The sequence below is a fragment of the Hyla sarda genome, chromosome 10 (assembly GCF_029499605.1).
Source record: "Hyla sarda isolate aHylSar1 chromosome 10, aHylSar1.hap1, whole genome shotgun sequence".
Lineage (NCBI taxonomy): Eukaryota > Metazoa > Chordata > Amphibia > Anura > Hylidae > Hyla > Hyla sarda.
The window spans coordinates 85,525,969-85,547,655 of NC_079198.1; the positions used below are offsets into that span (position 1 = coordinate 85,525,969).

Sequence of the window (21,687 nt, forward strand, 5' to 3'; positions counted from 1 at the left end):
CAAGGGCGTAGAGAGCCATCTTTTTTGGACACAAAGAAAAATCCGGCTCCGGCAGGAGAGGGGGATTTACGGATAAAGCCTTTTTTTAAATTTTCCTGGATGTACTCCGACATAGCAAGAGTCTCTGGGGCGGACAGAGGATAGATTCTGCCCCGGGGTGGAGTAGTGCCCGGGAGGAGGTCAATAGGACAATCATAAGGCCTGTGAGGAGGTAGAGTCTCAGCTTGTTTTTTGCAAAAAACATCCGCAAAGTCCATATAGGCCTTAGGGAGACCGGTTACAGGGGGAACCCCAGAGTCACGGCAAGGGGTACTGGGAACCGGTTTTAGGCAGTCCTTGAAACAAGAGGGCCCCCAACTCTTGATCTCCCCAGTGGACCAATCCAGGGTTGGGGAATGGAGTTGAAGCCAGGGTAGTCCAAGGAGGATTTTGGAAGTGCAATTGGGGAGGACCAAAAATTCAATCTTCTCGTGATGAGGTCCGATGCACATTAGAAGGGGCTCCGTGCGGAAACGTATGGTACAATCCAATCTTTCATTGTTTACACAATTGATGTAGAGGGGTCTGGCGAGACTGGTCACTGGGATGTTGAACCTGTTGACGAGAGAGGCCAAAATAAAATTTCCTGCAGATCCGGAATCCAAGAAGGCCATAGTAGAGAAGGAGAAGGCAGAGGCAGATATCCGCACAGGCACAGTAAGACGTGGAGAAGCAGAGTAGACATCAAGGACTGTCTCACCTTTGTGCGGAGTCAGCGTACGTCTTTCCAGGCGGGGAGGACGGATAGGACAATCCTTCAGGAAGTGTTCGGTACTGGCACAGTACAGACAGAGATTCTCCATGCGGCGTCGTGTCCTCTCTTGAGGTGTCAGGCGAGACCGGTCGACCTGCATAGCCTCCACGGCGGGAGGCACAGAAACGGATTGCAGGGGACCAGAGGAGAGAGGAGCCGGGGAGAAAAAACGTCTTGTGCGAACAAAGTCCATATCCTGGCGGAGCTCCTGACGCCTTTCGGAAAAACGCATGTCAATGCGAGTGGCAAGATGGATGAGTTCATGTAGGTTAGCAGGGATTTCTCGTGCGGCCAGAACATCTTTAATGTTGCTGGATAGGCCTTTTTTAAAGGTCGCGCAGAGGGCCTCATTATTCCAGGATAATTCTGAAGCAAGAGTACGGAATTGTACGGCGTACTCGCCAACGGAAGAATTACCCTGGACCAGGTTCAACAGGGCAGTCTCAGCAGAAGAGGCTCGGGCAGGTTCCTCAAAGACACTTCGAATTTCTGAGAAGAAGGAGTGTATAGAGGCAGTGACGGGGTCATTGCGGTCCCAGAACGGTGTGGCCCATGACAGAGCTTTTCCAGACAGAAGGCTGACTACGAAAGCCACCTTAGACCTTTCAGTAGGGAACTGGTCCGACATCATCTCCAAGTGCAGGGAACATTGGGAAAGAAAGCCACGGCAGAATTTAGAGTCCCCATCAAATTTATCCGGCAAGGATAGTCGTAGACCAGAAGCGGCCACTCGCTGCGGAGGAGGTGCAGGAGCTGGCGGAGGAGATGATTGCTGAAGCTGTGGTAATAGCTGCTGTAGCATCACGGTCAGTTGAGACAGCTGTTGGCCTTGTTGCGCTATCTGTTGTGACTGCTGGGCGACCACCGTGGTGAGGTCGGCGACAACTGGCAGAGGAACTTCAGCGGGATCCATGGCCGGATCTACTGTCACGATGCCGGCTGGCAGGTAGTGGATCCTCTGTGCCAGAGAGGGATTGGCGTGGACCGTGCTAGTGGATCGGTTCTAAGTCACTACTGGTTTTCACCAGAGCCCGCCGCAAAGCGGGATGGTCTTGCTGCGGCGGTAGTGACCAGGTCGTATCCACTAGCAACGGCTCAACCTCTCTGCTGAAGATAGGCGCGGTACAAGGGAGTAGACAGAAGCAAGGTCGGACGTAGCAGAAGGTCGGGGCAGGCAGCAAGGATCGTAGTCGGGGGCAACGGCAGGAGGTCTGGAACACAGGCTAGGAACACACAAGGAAACGCTTTCACTGGCACAATGGCAACAAGATCCGGCGAGGGAGTGAAGGGGAAGTGAGGTATAAATAGGGAGTGCACAGGTGAACACACTAATTGGAACCACTGCGCCAATCAGCGGCGCAGTGGCCCTTTAAATCGCAGAGACCCGGCGCGCGCGCGCCCTAGGGAGCGGGGCCGCGCGCGCCGGGACAGGACAGACGGAGAGCGAGTCAGGTACGGGAGCCGGGATGCGCATCGCGAGCGGGCGCTACCCGCATCGCGAATCGCATCCCGGCTGGAGACGGTATCGCAGCGCACCGGGTCAGTGGAGCTGCCCGGAGCGCTGCGGTAGCGAGAGAGAAGCGAGCGCTCCGGGGAGGAGCGGGGACCCGGAGCGCTCGGCGTAACAAGGAGACATATTACACTGCAGGGGCTGGGGATGATTTCTATATGTGAGGAGACATTACACTGCAGGGTTCTGGGGATGATTTCTATATGTGAGGAGACATACTGCACTGCACGGGCTGGGGATGATTTCTATATGTGAGGAGACATATTACACTGCAGGGGCTGGGGATGATTTCTATATGTGAGGAGACATATTACACTGCAGGGGATGATTTCTATATGTGAGGAGACATATTACACTGCAGGGGATGATTTCTATATGTGAGGAGACATTACACTGCACGGGCTGGGGATGATTTCTATATGTGAGGAGACATACTGCACTGTACGGGCTGGGGATGATTTCTATATGTGAGGAGACATATTACACTGCACGGGCTGGGGATGATTTCTATATGTGAGGAGACATACTGCACTGCACGGGCTGGGGATGATTTCTATATGTGAGGAGACATATTACACTGCAGGGGCTGGGGATGATTTCTATATGTGAGGAGACATATTACACTGCAGGGGCTGGGGATGATTTCTATATGTGAGGAGACATATTACACTGCAGGGGCTGGGGATGATTTCTATATGTGAGGAGACATATTACACTGCACGGGCTGGGGATGATTTCTATATGTGAGGAGACATATTACACTGCACGGGCTGGGGATGATTTCTATATGTGAGGAGACATATTACACTGCACGGGCTGGGGATGATTTCTATATGTTAGGAGACATATTACACTGCAGGGGCTGGGGATGATTTCTATATGTGAGGAGACATATTACACTGCACGGGCTGGGGATGATTTCTATATGTGAGGAGACATACTGCACTGCAGGGGCTGGGGATGATTTCTATATGTGAGGAGACATACTGCACTGCACGGGCTGGGGATGATTTCTATATGTGAGGAGACATATTACACTGCAGGGGCTGGGGATGATTTCTATATGTGAGGAGACATATTACACTGCAGGGGCTGGGGATGATTTCTATATGTGAGGAGACATATTACACTGCAGGGGCTGGGGATGATTTCTATATATGAGGAGACATATTACACTGCAGGGGCTGGGGATGATTTCTATATGTTAGGAGACATATTACACTGCAGGGGCTGGGGATGATTTCTATATGTGAGGAGACATATTACACTGCACGGGCTGGGGATGATTTCTATATGTGAGGAGACGTATTACACTGCAGGGGCTGGGGATGATTTCTATATGTGAGGAGACATATTACACTGCAGGGGATGATTTCTATATGTGAGGAGACATATTACACTGCACGGGCTCGGGATGATTTCTATATGTGAGGAGACATACTGGACTGCACGGGCTGGGGATGATTTCTATATGTGAGGAGACATATTACACTGCAGGGGCTGGGGATGATTTCTATATGTGAGGAGACATACTGCACTGCAGGGGCTGGGGGTGATTTCTATATGTGAGGAGACATATTACACTGCACGGGCTGAGGATGATTTCTATATGTGAGGAGACATATTACACTGCACGGGCTGGGGATGATTTCTATATGTGAGGAGACATATTACACTGCACGGGCTGGGGATGATTTCTATATGTTAGGAGACATATTACACTGCAGGGGCTGGGGATGATTTCTATATGTGAGGAGACATATTACACTGCACGGGCTGGGGATGTTTTCTATATGTGAGGAGACATATTATACTGCAGGGGCTGGGGATGATTTCTATATGTGAGGAGACATATTATACTGCACGGGCTGGGGATGATTTCTATATGTGAGGAGACATTACACTGCACAGGCTGGGGATGATTTCTATATGTGAGGAGACATATTACACTGCAGGGGCTGGGGATGATTTCTATCTGTGAGGAGACATACTGCACTGCACGGGCTGGGGATGATTTCTATATGTGAGGAAACATATTACACTGCAGGGGCTGGGGATGATTTCTATATGTGAGGAGACATATTACACTGCAGGGGCTGGGGATGATTTCTATATGTGAGGAGACATACTGCACTGCACGGGCTGGGGATGATTTCTATATGTGAGGAGACATATTACACTGCAGGGGCTGGTGATGATTTCTATATGTGAGGAGACATATTACACTGCAGGGGCTGGGGATGATTTCTATATGTGAGGAGACATACTGCACTGCACGGGCTGGGGATGATTTCTATATGCGAAGAGACATATTACACTGCAGGGGCTGGGGATGATTTCTATATGTGAGGAGACATATTACACTGCAGGGGCTGGGGATGATTTCTATATGTGAGGAGACATATTACACTGCAGGGGCTGGGGATGATTTCTATATGTGAGGAGACATATTACACTGCAGGGGCTGGGGATGATTTCTATATGTGAGGAGACATATTACACTGCACGGGCTGGAGATGATTTCTATATGTGAGGAGACATATTACACTGCAGGGGCTGGGGATGATTTCTATATGTGAGGAGACATATTACACTGCAGGGGCTGGGGATGATTTCTATATATGAGGAGACATATTACACTGCAGGGGCTGGGGATGATTTCTATATGTGAGGAGACATACTGCACTGCACGGGCTGGGGATGATTTCTATATGTGAGGAGACATATTACACTGCAGGGGCTGGGGATGATTTCTATATGTGAGGAGACATTACACTGCACAGGCTGGGGATGATTTCTATATGTGAGGAGACATATTACACTGCAGGGGCTGGGGATGATTTCTATCTGTGAGGAGACATACTGCACTGCACGGGCTGGGGATGATTTCTATATGTGAGGAAACATATTACACTGCAGGGGCTGGGGATGATTTCTATATGTGAGGAGACATATTACACTGCAGGGGCTGGGGATGATTTCTATATGTGAGGAGACATACTGCACTGCACGGGCTGGGGATGATTTCTATATGTGAGGAGACATATTACACTGCAGGGGCTGGTGATGATTTCTATATGTGAGGAGACATATTACACTGCAGGGGCTGGGGATGATTTCTATATGTGAGGAGACATACTGCACTGCACGGGCTGGGGATGATTTCTATATGCGAAGAGACTTTTTACACTGCAGGGGCTGGGGATGATTTCTATATGTGAGGAGACATATTACACTGCAGGGGCTGGGGATGATTTCTATATGTGAGGAGACATATTACACTGCAGGGGCTGGGGATGATTTCTATATGTGAGGAGACATATTACACTGCAGGGGCTGGGGATGATTTCTATATGTGAGGAGACATATTACACTGCACGGGCTGGGGATGATTTCTATATGTGAGGAGACATATTACACTGCAGGGGCTGGGGATGATTTCTATATGTGAGGAGACATATTACACTGCAGGGGCTGGGGATGATTTCTATATATGAGGAGACATATTACACTGCAGGGGCTGGGGATGATTTCTATATGTGAGGAGACATATTACACTGCAGGGGCTGGGGATGATTTCTATATGTGAGGAGACATATTACACTGCAGGGGCTGGGGATGATTTCTATATGTGAGGAGACATATTACACTGCAGGGGCTGGGGATGATTTCTATATGTGAGGAGACATACTGCACTGCACGGGCTGGGGATGATTTCTATATGTGAGGAGACATATTACACTGCAGGGGCTGGGGATGATTTCTATATGTGAGGAGACATTACACTGCAGGGGCTGGGGGTGATTTCTATATGGGAGGAGACATATTACACTGCACGGGCTGGGGATGATTTCTATATGTGAGGAGACATACTGCACTGCACGGGCTGGGGATGATTTCTATATGTGAGGAGACATATTACACTGCAGGGGCTGGGGATGATTTCTATATGTGAGGAGACATATTACACTGCACGGGCTGGGGATGATTTCTATATGTGAGGAGACATATTACACTGCAGGGGCTGGGGATGATTTCTATATGTGAGGAGACATATTACACTGCAGGGGCTGGGGATGATTTCTATATGTGAGGAGACATATTACACTGCAGGGTTCTGGGGATGATTTCTATATGTGAGGAGACATATTACACTGCACTGCACGGGCTGGGGATGATTTCTATATGTGAGGAGACATATTACACTGCACGGGCTGGGGATGATTTCTATATGTGAGGAGACATATTACACTGCACGGGCTGGTGGTGTATAGACTACAGGGAATAAATATCATACTGGGATGATTTCTATGTGTGTGTGTGTGTGGGGGGGGGGCTCCTGAATGACATGCTGGGAGTTGTAGTCCCTGTTATGTGTGTGTATGCTAGTGTTTCCCAACCAGGGAATGCTGGTAGTAGTAGTTTTGCAACATCTGGAGGCACCCTGGTTGGGAAACACTGGTGTAACATGATGTGTATGGCTAGAACAGTGTTTCTAGCTGAATAGGCTAGAACAGTGTTTCCCAACCAGTGTTCCTCCAGCTGCTGCAAATATACAACTCCCAGCATGCCCAAAGTTTGTCAGGACATGCTGGGATTTGTAGTTTTGCAACAGCTGGAGGCACACTGGTTTGGAAACACTAGCATACACACACATAACAGGGACTACAACTCCCAGCATGTCATTCAGGAGATCCCCCCCCCCTCACACACTTATTCCCCTGCAGTCTATACATCCCCAGCCTGTGTAATATGTCTCCTCACACACGTCCTCCCTCCCCTCCCCCCATGCAAACTTGAAACCTCCCCATGATAAGTTAGGTCCTGTGTAAACAGAGCTGGGGGGGGGGGGGGAGGAGCTGTGTACGTCCTCATTCTCCCCCTCACACTTCTCCCCCTCACACTTCTCCTGGCTTACAGCACAGCACCCACGTGACCAGGCTCATGCAGGCGTGCTGTGATTGGTTCAATGTGTGAGTGCTGTGATTGGTTCAATGTGTGAGTGCTGTGATTGGTTTAATGTGTGAGTGCTGTGATTGGTTCAATGTGTGAGTGCTGTGATTGGTTCAATGTGTGAGTGCTGTAATTGGTGAGCACTGACATATTGAGAACTATGAGGAAAGGAATGAGGAGCTGACCACAGGCTGTAGAAGAAGTGTATCTGGAGATGCTGGATTATGCAGCACTTCCTGTCTAGAGAGAAATCACTGAAAATGGTTCTTTCTGTTCCAGATGGGTTATGTGAGTATATTACAAAGTTATATAACTTTTTAAACTGTTGCTAACTGTATAGAATTTTTCACCATTGGACTACTCCTTTAAGGCAAGCACTTCATACAATGAATCATGCTAGGACATTCATGAGCATTTGCAGCCACAAATAATAATCAAATTCCGCTAAACAGTAATAAAAACACCTACACCTAACAATACACCTGTGTCATAGTGATAGAAAACTTTTATCCACTTTTATTTATTATTTCATTCTTACCTAATAATGGTGTTCCAACTCCAGGTAAAGTATCTGAAATAACTATAAGAAAGACAGAGTAACCGAGAAGAAGGGTGATCTTGAATGATATCCTCTCTCCACTCTCTGGGGGCAGGTAGAATCCAGAAATATCCATAACCATGAGAAATATACTAGGTATGATCAGTGTCATAGAGTAGAAGAGTGGTTTTCTGCGGATAACTATCTATTATTGCACAAAGAGGAAAAAAGAACAAAGAAATATTGATAATAACATTCTTGTCCAATTACTTTAGACTATGAAAGCATTTATTGTTAATGGCCATAGTGGTCACAGAAGTGGGATTGTTTCTCTGTGATCATTATTTATAAGGGATGTCCCAATTCCATTTTTTAAAACCAAGTACAAGTACCGATACTTTTTTCAAATTCATGTGAAAGTTTGTTTTTTTTTTTTATGGGAAAAGGGGTGTTTTTTTTGCTTTTATTAGAGGGGGGACTTTTTTTTATATAAAATGTATTTTATTAAAACTTTTTAAAAAGGGGGGTTCAAACTTTTATTAGGGAAGGGGTCAATTTTTACACATTTTCTCCCTATTTTTTAGTCCTCATAGGGGAATATTACACACTGGTTAATGCTATGCCATAGCATTGCAGTGATCAGTGCTATTGGCGCTTCTTTACTACTGCCTACCATCCCTGGCTGCATTATAGAAGTGACAATCAGATGGCATGGAGCATGGTAAGGGACTTCCAGCTGTCCTCTTAGCAATTTCACCACAGTGATCCTGATCAGCATCCGCGAACTAACCAGCAATTTTTAGATGCCACAATCAAAGCTCAGGGTTAATGCCAGACATCACCGCCATTAGCCACAGTTTCCGTCCATGATGTGTGCTTAGTTGCTGAGCGCACTGCATAGTTTGGTAACTTGCCCAGGGCACCTCCGTGCTACCTGCTGAAGGGGGTCCTGCTGGAAGGTATCGGATTAGGTATCAGGGACATTTTCACAAGTACAAATACTCGTGCAAATGTCCAGTATTTGTCCAGATACCGATACCAGTATCAGTATCGGAACATCCCTACTATTTATCATTATAGAGTTTGATATGTTGACAGGGGGTTTCGGTAACTTAGTGGTCCTTTTTTCAGGATTATACATCAGCACCCGTAGCTCCATGTCCTAAAACACAAGAAACTTGAACAAAAATTAATTTATTTAGTCTTCTCCTGCCCAACCCTATGGATTGATGTACATGGCTCTTCTTCCACCACCCAACCCTGTATGTCAAAGACGGGTGGGAGGGAAAGGTAAAAGGTGTGTCTGCTGCAGCTTGGCCCTGCCTCTATGACACTTCAGCTAAAAAGAAAAATAACAATTTTATTACCTTACAAATGGCCACATTTACAAACAGTGGTATGTCTAGTTTTATTTCACTATGACCTGCTGGTATCCGCAACTTAGTATCTCATTTAGAGCTGAAAGATTTCCTGTAACATTTATGGTACTTAAGTTTTATTTGCTATAAATTTCTGATCTATGGGAACCTGTTTGCTTCTCAGTTCATGGGTGTTTAGTGTGTGGAGAATTTGCCTTGCAATCTTCAAGCCATTAGTGACAATGTTTTTGAATAAAAAATAGTTCCCCCCCCCCCAAGCTTTGATAAATATAAGGTATAATGAATCCTTGCTCAAATAGTACTAATTAAAGATGTGTGGATCTATTTGTTGGTTTTGTCCTGAATTTCACAAAATGTTCAGATTTTCAAGAGTTTGGAATTAGTTTTGGACAGGATGATGTATGTGATTGTATAATATGATGGCCTGGTCTGCTGGCTAGTTGCCATTTTAGACACCAGAAGAAGGAAAGATCATATTATTTCATATACATTTTTGATAGATTTTAGAGAGAGATAGGAGTCAGCCATCGGAGTCTATGTGTGTTATTTAGGCAGACATTGCTCTAGGTGCATTTTTACAACTTTTGAGTCACCAATCTTCATCACATAAAATCATTCAATAACATCAATCTTGACTCTGATAGCGTGCCACTGCCTTATGAAACAGATGCCAATGCATCACAAATGTGACGTCAATCACTGTTTTTCATGTATCTAACAAATATTGGCATATAGTTCTGCATCAAACTTTAATAGATGCTGTTAGTTAGACTTCAGTCTGTGGCTTAGTGTCAATTGTTTTCACTTTCAAGTTCATTGTTTAACTTTAAATTTAAATCCTTGAGTTTACAGCATGACCTCAGAGCAGGGCCAGATTAAGGTTGCCTGGAAGATGGAGGACTTCATTATGATGCCCCCCCCCCCCCCCCGACAGTTCCCCCACATTAGGTACAGTATAGTTCCCCCACATTAGGTTGTAGTTCCCCCAGATTAGGTGCAGTATAAGTCCCCGCACATTAGATTATCAGTACAAGTCCCCGCACATTAGGTGTGCAGTACAGTTCCCCCACATTAGGTGTGCAGTACAGTTCCCCCACATTAGGTGTGCAGTACAGTTCCCCCACATTAGGTGCAGTACAGTTCCCCTACATTAGGTGTGCAGTACAGTTCCCCCACATTAGGTGTGCAGTACTGTTCACCCACATTAGGTGCAGTACAGTTCCCCTACATTAGGTGTGCAGTACAGTTCCCCACATTAGGTGTGCAGTACTGTTCACCCACATTAGGTGCAGTACAGTTCCCCCACATTAGGTGCAGTACAGTTCCCCCACATTAGGTGCAGTACAGTTCCCCACATTAGGTGCAGTATAGTTCCCCACATAAGATGCAGTACAGTTCTCCCACAGACATACAGCCCTCAGCCATATACAGTGTATGGCTGGAGGCTGTATGCCTGTTTACTGCCCCACTTCAGTGTTCCAACCAGTGTCGGAACACTGAAGATGACGTGCCACTGGTGACTTACCATGCGCGCGTCCTCCTCACTGCTCTGCTCCGCTCTTCTATGGGTGCACGCACGGGACGTCAGTGATGTCCCTGCTTGCGCTACCTTCCGGCGGCCCCTGCATTTTTAAAGCTAACACGGGGCTGCAGAGAGGTAACCGAGGCATCCTTGCGTCCTGAAAAGATTTTTCGGGACACAGGGATGTCCCGAATGTGACGGGGGCCCCCTGCGGGCACGGGGCACGGAGCAGGCGCTCCATGAGCGCCAATGATGATCTGGCCCTGCCTCAGAGTGTCATGGACATGACCTTCTTTCAGGGCTGGCTCTGCCTATAGGCAAATTAGGCAGCCGCCTGACTGGGGGTGCAGCTCTGCCTGCCACAAGAAAGTTAGACAACCAGCATCCGAACCACTTGCTCAGCCAGCAGCATGAGGAAGAGGTGTATTACAGTGTGTCATGTATTACCTGCCATGATCATGTTAAATCTTATAATCCTACCAGTTCACTGCCCCATCATGATAAACCACCCGCTACCCTTATTTTTATATTGCTCTGTATTTTCTGCTCAATCTCAGTCAGATTCACAGACTGGGAAGGGGGTTCCCCAGCAGGCGGACATAATCTAAAGCCATACAGGGGAAAACTTCCACCCTTATTCTGCTACACACAGACCAGAGCAGTTTAGTGTGAGATGAGCTATGATTGAATAAGGCTTGCACCACCTCCTACTCCCCCCCCTTCCCCTCGTGAAAGAGATGGGGGGAAATGTGTTCTTTTTTAAACACGAATAAAACATAGAAAATTTAATCTTTTGTAAACAAAGTACATTAGAAAGATTTTTTTTATTCACCATAAGCAGTGCAATAGCAAAAATTAGTTTTAATGACAGCGCTAGCAATAATAATTTGTAAATTTAATACCATGTAAAATGCTGTACATAAACTGTCAATTTGTCATTACTCACGTTTACTTATCTTTTGTGCAATTTGTTTTTAAAACTTTTTTTTAAATAAACATTTTCTTCACACATTTTTTTAAATGTAATTCAAATTAAAATCTTGGTACTGATAACATGATGCTGTCACTACTAGTATCCTTACAGATCTACATTTGTTCTACCTAGTCCATCATGTCCCAGACTGTACTGCTGCTGCCATTGATGCAGTCTACTATTCCTGCTGCCGCTACTACGAATATCACTCACAAAAACCCATGTCCAGCCTAATTCATCAAGTTCGGTATTATACTTCTACTGCTGCTGTATCTGCAGCTACTAATAACCCTGATACAGCTACTACTACCCCTGATACAGCTACTGCTAGCCCTGATAAGGCTACTAATAACCCTGATACAGCTACTAATAACCCTGATACAGCTACTAATAACCCTGATACAGCTACTGCTAGCCCTGATACAGCTACTGCTAGCCCTGATACAGCTACTGCTAGCCCTGATAAGGCTACTAATAACCCTGATACAGCTACTAATAACCCTGATACAGCTACTAATAACCCTGATACAGCTACTGCTAGCCCTGATACAGCTACTGCTAGCCCTGATACAGCTACTGCTAGCCCTGATAAGGCTACTAATAACCCTGATACAGCTACTAATAACCCTGATACAGCTACTAATAACCCTGATACAGCTACTGCTAGCCCTGATACAGCTACTAATAACCCTGATACAGCTACTACTAGCTCTATTCAGCCACATATATTCTACATTGTTTATCATTTTTCATACAGTACTGCTGCTGCTAAGACAGCTATTACTAGCCCTGCTGCCACTACTGCTAAGCCTACACAGCAAAATATCTCCCGCCCTGTCCATCATGCTTGATACTGACCAACATGTTGGCTACACTGTACTGATTGTGCTGTTAAAGGGGTACTCCACCCCTAGACATCTTATTTCCCATCCAAAGGATAGGGGATCCACCGCTGGGGACCCCCATGATCTCGGCTGCGGCACTCCAGACATCCGGTGCGCTGAGTGAACTTCGCTCCATGTCAGATGACTGGCGATGCCGGGCAGAGGCTTGAAACGTCATGGTCACCCCCGCTCACGCCCATGCCCCCTCAGTGAGAAAAAAACTGGAGTGATTTCCCCACAGCAACAAATCACAGGTCAGGTTTCACTTTACCAGAGCTCGTTAGCTGAGCTGTGATTGGTCGCTGTGGAAAAATCACTACAGTTTTTCTCTCACACAGTTTCATAAATCTGGGCCTATATGAGGACGAGATATGAGAATGGGATATGATGATGGGATATAAGTAGGAGAGTATTTCTTTTCCATTATCCTAAGAAAGTTATCCTTCATATTTATTATATTTGCTTTATTGACTTCCTTCATGCATTTTTAAAGCATGCATATGTAGCCACACCTGACCTGTTCCAATAGGGTCAGCTGACAATAGTGTAATGTTTATAGCCAGCGTATCTCTGGAAAGACACTTTAAAATTCTGCAATTGAGAAAAATTATGGTAACTTACCATATACTGTAGTTCTCCAAAGTAAATTTCATCACTGTGAAGCTCTGTGAACTCTGAAGCCGAGCTGACAAGTTCCCATTCTCCATCATTTAAGTAGGTACTTTTGAAATCTTTAATTCGATATTGTTTTTCCATTGGTTTTACAATAATGTCCAGAGCTGTAGAGAGAAAAGCTTATTCTAGAGCCTGAGAACTATTTGGTTTGCCATATTTTATGTTTATTAACTAATATGATTAAACCAGACAAAAGCAAAACACTTACGGTGAAATCCTTCCTTACCATTCCATGCCCCATAGAAGTATGGTGGCATATCTTTAACCCCTTCATGACCAAACTTTTTTTTTTTCCACCGACAAAGTTGTATTAGGGCTTCTTTTTTGTGGGACAAGTTGTACTTTTAATTGGCACACTTATTACAATGATACCAAATTGGGTAATTACAATGATACCAAATTGGGTAATTTTGGTTTAACCCCTTAAAGACATGCGCCGTAAATGTACGGCAGTGCACAGCACGTACATTTATGGCACCGCTGTGATACGAACGCAGGAGATGCACTCACTTCATTCCCAGCGGGTTCCTGTGGCTGTGAGCAGCCGCGAACCCGCCTGTAATGGCAGACATCAGCGATCACACTGATGTCTGCCATTAACCCCTCAGGTGCCGTGATCAATACAGACCATGGCATCTGCTGCAGATCTGATCGCCCTCGGCACTGCTGCGAGGATCAGATCAGCCAAGATGGTGGAAGGTCCCCTCACCTGCCTCCGTCTGTCTCCCGAGGTCTTCTGCACTGATCTGCCTTCCAGCAGACCAGAGCAGAAGATTGCCCATAATACTGATCTTTGCTATGCCCTATGCATAGCACTGAACAGTATTAGCAATCTAATGAGTGCTATAAATAGTCCCCTATGAGGACTAAAAAAGTGTAAAATAAATGTAAAAAAAGTTTAAAAAAAATTAAAAATCCCCTTCCCCAATAAAGTTTTTAATCACTCTTTTCCCCATATTAATACATAAAAATGATGAATAATAAACATATTTGGTTTTGTTGCATTAATGTCCGAACTATAGAAATATAATGTAAATGATCCCCTACGGCGAATGGTGTTAACGAAAAAAAAAGTAAAAAATTTCAGCTTTTTTGTCACATCAAACTGCAATTTTTTTTTTATAAAAATCGATGAAAAAGTCACAAATCTGGTAACAAAACAAACTACGGAAGAAGTAATGGAATTCTCAGCTCACCCTCCAGGGCCCCAGGCGCACGGACTGTGCGAGGCAGCACCACTTTAGCAAAACAAGAAACTGGATGTCCAGCGCCAGGATTCGTGCAAAACAGATTCTTTAATGCTTAAAATGCCATAACAGGGGTCAAGGTGACGCGTTTCAGGTGCGTTAGCACCCTTAATCGTACATTAATCATGTACGAGTAAGGGTGCTAACGCACCTGAAACGCGTCACCTTGACCCCTGTTATGGCATTTTAAGCATTAAAGAATCTGTTTTGCATGAATCCTGGCGCTGGACATCCAGTTTCTTGTTTTGCAAAACAAACTACAGAACATGGTGCAAAAAAATTAGCCCTCAAAAATCCCTGAATACAGTAAAATAATAAAGTTAGAGGTGGTCAATATAGGGCAATTTTAAATATACTGATTTTGTAAAAAAAAGTTTGAGATTTTTTCAAAGCAGTACCATATTAGAAAAGTATGTAACCATGGGTATCATTTTAATTGTATTAACCCAGAGAATAAAGAAACCATGTCATTTTTACCCTAAATTGTACAGCGTGAAAAAGAAGCCCCCAAATTTGCTAAATTATGATTCTTGTTTAAATTTCCAAACACAAAACTTATTTTGGGGGTTTACCATACATTTTAGGGTAAAATGAGTGACGTAATTACAAAGTACAACTGGTCACACAAAAAACAAGCCCTCATATAGGTCTGGGAGTGGAAATATAAAAGAGTTATGAATTTTAGAAGGCGAGGAGGAAAAAAGAAAAAACGCAAAAATAAAATTGGCTGCGTCCTTAAGGTGAAAATGGAGTCCTTAAGGGGTTAATCCTTTCAGGACCCATGACGTACAGGTACATCTGTGGTAATTCCGGTCCCCGTCACTGGAAAGACTGCTGTTATCGATCAGCAGGCGCCCTGCAAAAATGCTCAGAGGGTCCCATAAATTCACACCGGCGATTTGCGGCTATTCCGGGTCATAAGGTTCTATGGTGACCCAAAAAATAAGGGGGATCGGGGTTGTCCAAGACACCCACGATCCCCCTGAAGGGATAGGAGTGAGGTGGCAGGGGTGCCACCCCTCCTATGCCTGCTATTGGTCGTATAGAAGCAACGGCCAATAGCAGAACGGGGGCAGGGGGTTAACTTTCGGTTTCTCCGATCTGCCCACCCACAATAGGCGTGGCAGAATGGGGAAACTGACAGGGACCGGCACCAGAGGTCCACTTACCCATCAGCGGCGGCAGATGCAACGATCAGCGGCGGTGATCGACGGCTGCAGAGGACAGTGATGCGGCTGGATCCTACGGAAGCCTGTAAGTTGTCTAGCAACATCTGGAGGGCTACAGTTTGAGACCACTATACAGTGGTCTCTAAACTGTAGCCCTTCAGATGTTGCAAAACTACAACTCCCAGCATGCCCAGACAACTTTTTGGGCATGCTGGGATTTGCAGTTTTCCAACAGCTGGAGGGCTACAGTTTGGAGATCACTGTGCAGTGATCTCTAAACTGTGGCCCTCTAGATCTTGCAAAACTAAAACTCCTAGCATGCCCACACAGCAGTTTGCTGTCTGGGCATACTGGGATTTGTAGTTTTGCAACATATGCAGGGCCACAGTTTGAAGATCACTGTGCAGTGGTCTCTAAACTATAGCCCTCCAGATGTTGCAAAACGTCAAATCCCAGCATGCCCAAACAGCAAACAGCTGTCTCGGCATGCTGGGAGTTGTAGTTGCGTATTCTCCAGCTGTTGCATAACTACATCTCCCAGTATGCCCTTTGGCGACGAGTACATGCTGGGAGTTGTAGTTTTGCAACAGCTGGAGGCACACTGGTTGGAAAATACTGAGTTAGGTAACAGAACCTAACTGAAGGTTTTCCAACCAGTGTGCCTCCAGCTGTTGCAAAAGTACAACTCCCAGCATGCACAGTCTGTCAATGCATGCTGGGATCTGTAGTATTGAAACAGCTGGAGGTTTGCCCACCCCCCTTCCCATGTGAATGTACAGGGTACATTCACAGGGGTGAGTTTACAGTAAGTTTCCTGCTTGAAGTTTGAGCTGCGGCAAATTTTTCGCTGCGGCGCAAACTCCTTGCGGGAAACTCACTGTAAACCTCCGCCAGTGCAAATGTACCCTAAAAACCCTACACTACACTACACTAACACATAATAAAGGGTAAAACACAACATATACACCCCCTTACACTGTCCCCCACAATAAAAATGAAAAATGTATTGTATGACAGTGTTTCCAAAACAGAGCCACCAGCTTTTGCAAAACAACAACTCCCATCATTTCTGGACAGCCACTGACTGTCCAGGCATGCTGGGAGTTTAGCAACAGCTGGAGGCACCCTGTTTGGGAATCACTGGCGTAGAATACCCCTATGTCCACTCCTATGCAATCCCTAATTTAGTCCTCAAATGCGCTTGCCGCTCTCTTATTTCGGAGCCCTGTCATATTTCAAGGAAACAGTTTAGGGCCACATATGGGGTATTTCCATACTCGGGAGAAATTGCACTACAAACTTTGGGGGGCTTTTTCTCCTTTTACCCCTTATGAAAAGGAAAAGTTGGGGGCTACACCAGCTTGTTAGTGTAAAAAAAAAAATACATTTACACTAACATGCTGGTGTTGCCCCATACTTTTTATTTTCACAAGTGGTAAAAGGAAAAAAAGACCCCCAAAATTTGTAACACAATTTCTCCTGAGTACGGAAATGCCCGATATGTGGGGTACGGCTCAGGAGTGAGAGTGCACTATGTACATTTGAGGCCTAAATTGGTGATTTGCACAGGGGTGGCTGATTTTACAGCGGTTCTGAAATAAACACAAAAAAAATAAATACCCACATGTGACCCCATTTTGGAAACTACACCCCTCACAGAACGTAACAAGGGGTATAGTGTGCCTTAACACCCCACAGGTGTTTAACCCCTTAACCCCTTGGGTACAAAGCCCATTATGACCCTAAGGACGGGAGCATTTTTTGCAAATCTGACCACTGTCACTTTAAGAATTAATAACTCTGGGATGCTTTTACTTATAAATTTGATTCCAAAATAGTTTTTTTCGTGAAATATTCTACTTTATGTCAGTCGTAAATTTTTGTCGATACTTGCATCATTTCTTGGTGAAAAATTCAAAAATATGATGAAAATTTAACATTTTTCTAACTTTGAAGCTCTCTGCTTGTAAGAAAATAGACATTCCAAATAAATTATATATTGATTTACATATACAATATGTCTACTTTATATTTGCATCATAAAGTTGACATGTTTTTACTTTTGGAAGACATCAGAGGGCTTCAAAGTTCAGCAGCAATTTTCAAATTTTTCACAAAATTTTCAAAATCTGAATTTTTCAGGGACCATTTCAGTTTTGAAGTAGATTTGAAGGGCCTTCATATTAGAAATAACCCATAAATGACCCAATTATAAAAACTGTACCCCTCAAAGTATCTAAAATGACATTCAGTAAGTGTGCTAACCCTTTAGGTGTTTCACAGGAATAGCAGCAAAGTGAAGGAGAAAATTCAAAATCTTCAATTTTTACATTCGCATGTTCTTGTAGACCCAGTTTTTGAATTTTTACAAGTGGTAATAGGAGAAAAATCCCCCCAAAATGTGTAACCCAATTTCTCTCGAGTAAGGAAATACCTTATATGTGTATGTCAAGTGTTTGGCAGGCGCAGTAGAGGGCTCAGAAGGGAAGGAGCAACAATGGGATTTTGGAGAGTGAATTTTGCTGAAATGGTTTTTGGGGGGCATGTCGCATTTAGGAAGCCCATGTGGTGCCAGAACAGCAAAACATACCCATATGGCATACTATTTTGGAAACTACATCCCTATGGAATGTAACAAGGGGTACAGTGAGCCTTAACTACCCACAGGTGTTTGACGACTTTTTGTTAAAGTTGGATGTGTAAATTAAAATTTTTTTTTTTACAAAAATGCTGTTTTTCCCCTAAATTTTAAATTTTTACAAGGGGTAATAGAAGAAAATGACCCCCAAAATGTGTAACCCCATTTCTTCTGAGTATGGAAATACCCCATGTTTGGACGTCAAGTGCTCTGCTGGCGAACTACAATCCTCAGAAGAGGAGGAGTTCCATTGAGCTTTTGGAAAGAGAATTAGTTTGGAATGGTAGTCAGGGGCCATGTGCGTTTACAAAGCCCCCCGTGGTGCCAGAAGAGTGGACCCCCCACATGTGACCCCATTTTGGAAACTACACCCCTCACAGAATTTAATAATTTTTCATTTTCACGGACCACTGTTCCAAAAATCTGTCAGACACCTCTGGGGCTTAAATACTCACTGTACCCCTTATTACATTACATGAGGGGCGTAGTTTCCAAAATGGGGTCACGTGGGGGGGACCATTGTTCTGGCACTATGGGGCCTTTGTAAACACATGTGGCCTTCAATTCAGGACAAATTGGCGCTCCTTCTCTTCTGAGCATTGTAGTTCGCCCGCAGAGCACTTTACATCCACATATGGGGTATTTTCTTACTCAGAAGAAATGGGGTTACATATTTTGGGAGCTTTTTTCCTATTTTCCTTTGTGAAAATGAAAAATTTAGGGTAACACCAGCATTTTAGTGATTTTTTTTTTTTCATTTTCCCATCCAAGTTTAATGAAAATTTATCAAACACCTGTGGGGTGTTAAGGCTTACTATACCCCTTGTCACATTCCGTGAGGGGTGTTGTTTCCAAAATGGGGTCACATGTGGGTATTTATGTTTTTGCGTTTATGTCAGAACCGTTGTAAAATCAGCCACCCCTGTGCAAATCACCAATTTAGGCCTCAAATGTACATGGTGCGCTCTCACTCATGAGCCTTGTTGTGCGCCCGCAGAGCATTTTACGCCCACATATGGGGTATTTCTGTACTCAGGAGAAATTGCGTTACAAATTTTGGGGGTCTTTTTTTCCTTTTACTGCTTGTGAAAATAAAAAGCAACACCAGCATATTAGTGTCAAAATGTTTATTTTTTTACAATAACCCCAGCTTGGTGTAGCCCCCAACTTTTCCTTTTCATGAGGGGTAAAAGGAGAAAAAGACCCCCAAAATTTGTATTGAAATTTCTCCCGAGTATGGAAATACCCCATATGTGGCCCTAAACTGTTTCCTTGAAATACGACAGGGCTCCGAAATAAGAGAGCACCATGCGCATTTGAGGACTAGATTAGGGATTGCCTAGGGGTGGACATAGGGGTATTCTACGGCAGTGATTCCCAAACAGGGTGCCTCCAGCTGTTGCTAAACTCCCAGCATGCCTGGACAGTCAGTGGCTGTCCAGAAATGCTGGGAGTTGTTGTTTTGCAACAGCTGGAAGCTCCGTTTTGGAAACACTGCCGTACAATATGTTTTTCATTTTTATTGGGGGGATGTGTAAGGGGGTGTATATGTTGTGTTTTACCCTTTGTTATGTGTTTTTAGGGTACATTCGCACTAGAGTGTTATGGTGAGTTTCCCGCTAGGAGTTTGCGCTGCGGCGAAATATTTGCTGCAGCCCAAACTTGAAGCATGAAACTTACTGTAAACCTGCCCTTGTGAATATACCTTGTACATTCACATGGGGGGGATGGGGGGGGGGCAAACCTCCAGCTGTTTCAAAACTACAACTCCCGGCATGTACTGACAGACTGTGCATGCTGGGAGTTGTACTTTTGCAACAGCTGGAGGCACACTGGTTGGAAAACCTTCAGTTAGGTTCTGTTACCTAACTCAGTATTTTCCAACCAGTGTGCCTCTAGCTGTTGCTAAACTACAACTCCCAGCATGTACTGATCACCGAAGGGCATGCTGGGAGATGTAGTTATGCAACAGCTGGAGGTACGTAACTACAACTCCCAGCATGCCGAGACAGCTGTTTGCTGTTTGGGCATGCTGGGATTTGCAGTTTTGCAACATCTGGAGGGCTACAGTTTATAGACCACTGCACAGTGATCTCCGACTGTGGCCCTCCAGATGTTGCAAAACTACAAATCCCAGCATGCCCAGACAGCAAACAGCTGTTTGGCAATGCTAGAAGTTGTAGTTTTGCAACATCTGGAGGGATACAGTTTAGAGACCACTATATAGTGGTCTCAAACTGTAGCCATCCAGCTTTTGCAAAACTACATATTCCAGCATGCCCAAAAAGCTGTCTAGGCATGCTGGGAGTTGTAGTTTTGCAACATCTGGAGGGATACAGATTAGAGACCACTGTATAATGGTCTCAGACTGTAGCCCTCCAGATGTTGCTAGGCAACTTACCGGCTTCCGTAGGATCCAGGGAGCAGTCCTCTTCTTCCGCACGACATCGCCGCCTGCCGATTACCATCACTCGCTGCCGTGGGATGGGTAAGTGGATCTTCGGCGCCCGGTCCCCTTAGGTTCCCCATTCTGCCCCGCCTATTGTGGGTGGGCAGGATGGGGAAAATTAAAGTTAACCCCCCCCGCGCCCCCGATCTGCTATTGGTTGTCGCTTCTGACGATCAATAGCAGGGATAGGAAGGGTGGCACCCCAGCCACCTCACTCCTATCCCTTCAGGGGGATCGTAGGTGTCTTAGACAACCGCGATCCCCCTTATATTCTGGGTCACCGGGTCACCATAGATCCTGTATGATCCGGAATCGGTGCAAATCGCAAGTGTGAATTCATTTGCGATTTGCACCGATCGCTGACATGGGGGGTCTGATGACCCCCCTGGGCATTTTTGCGGAGTGCCTGCTGATCGATATCCGAAATTCCCACGGGCGTATGGATATGCCCTTCGTCCTTAAGTACAAGGACGCAAGGGCATATGCATACGCCCTTCGTCCCCAACAGGTTAAGGACCGACCCATTTTTTACCTCTATGACGAGGCTTTTTTTTTTTATTTGACATGCATCTCTTTAAATGGTAATAACTTTAGAACGCTTTTTCTGAGCAGAGTGATTCTGAGATAGTTTTTTTGTGACATATTGTACTTTATATAACTGGTGCATTTTTGTTGACACATGAAGCATTTTTTGTGAAAAACTTCTAAATATTGTGAAAAACTGGAACATTTCAGGCGTTTAAAAAAAATGTTTTTGGTGTACACTGTGCGGTAAAAGTGATGTTATATTTATTCTGTGGGTCAGTAAGATTATGGTCATACCCATTTTATATGGCTTTCTATGTTCTTTTTCCTTTTCTAAGCAAAATTCTTTTTCTGCCATTCATTTTCCAACAGCCGTAACTTTTTTATTTTTCGTCCGACGCCATTGAGTAAGGGTTTGTTTTTTGTGGGATG

The 21,687-nt window shown here is 44.9% G+C and overlaps 1 protein-coding gene across 1 annotated transcript in view; it reads right to left on the bottom strand.

The window, feature by feature from the left end:
- The window catches only part of LOC130293219 (5-hydroxytryptamine receptor 3A-like), a 60,366-nt gene that overhangs the window by 20,998 nt on the left and 17,681 nt on the right, over positions 1 to 21,687 (bottom strand). Inside the window, exons 6-7 of the mRNA XM_056541722.1 lie at positions 13,174 to 13,331; positions 7,795 to 7,999 (exon numbers count right to left, since the gene is read on the bottom strand). Coding sequence (XP_056397697.1) covers positions 7,795 to 7,999; positions 13,174 to 13,331 — 363 coding nt within the window. The remainder of the gene's footprint in view (positions 1 to 7,794; positions 8,000 to 13,173; positions 13,332 to 21,687) is intronic.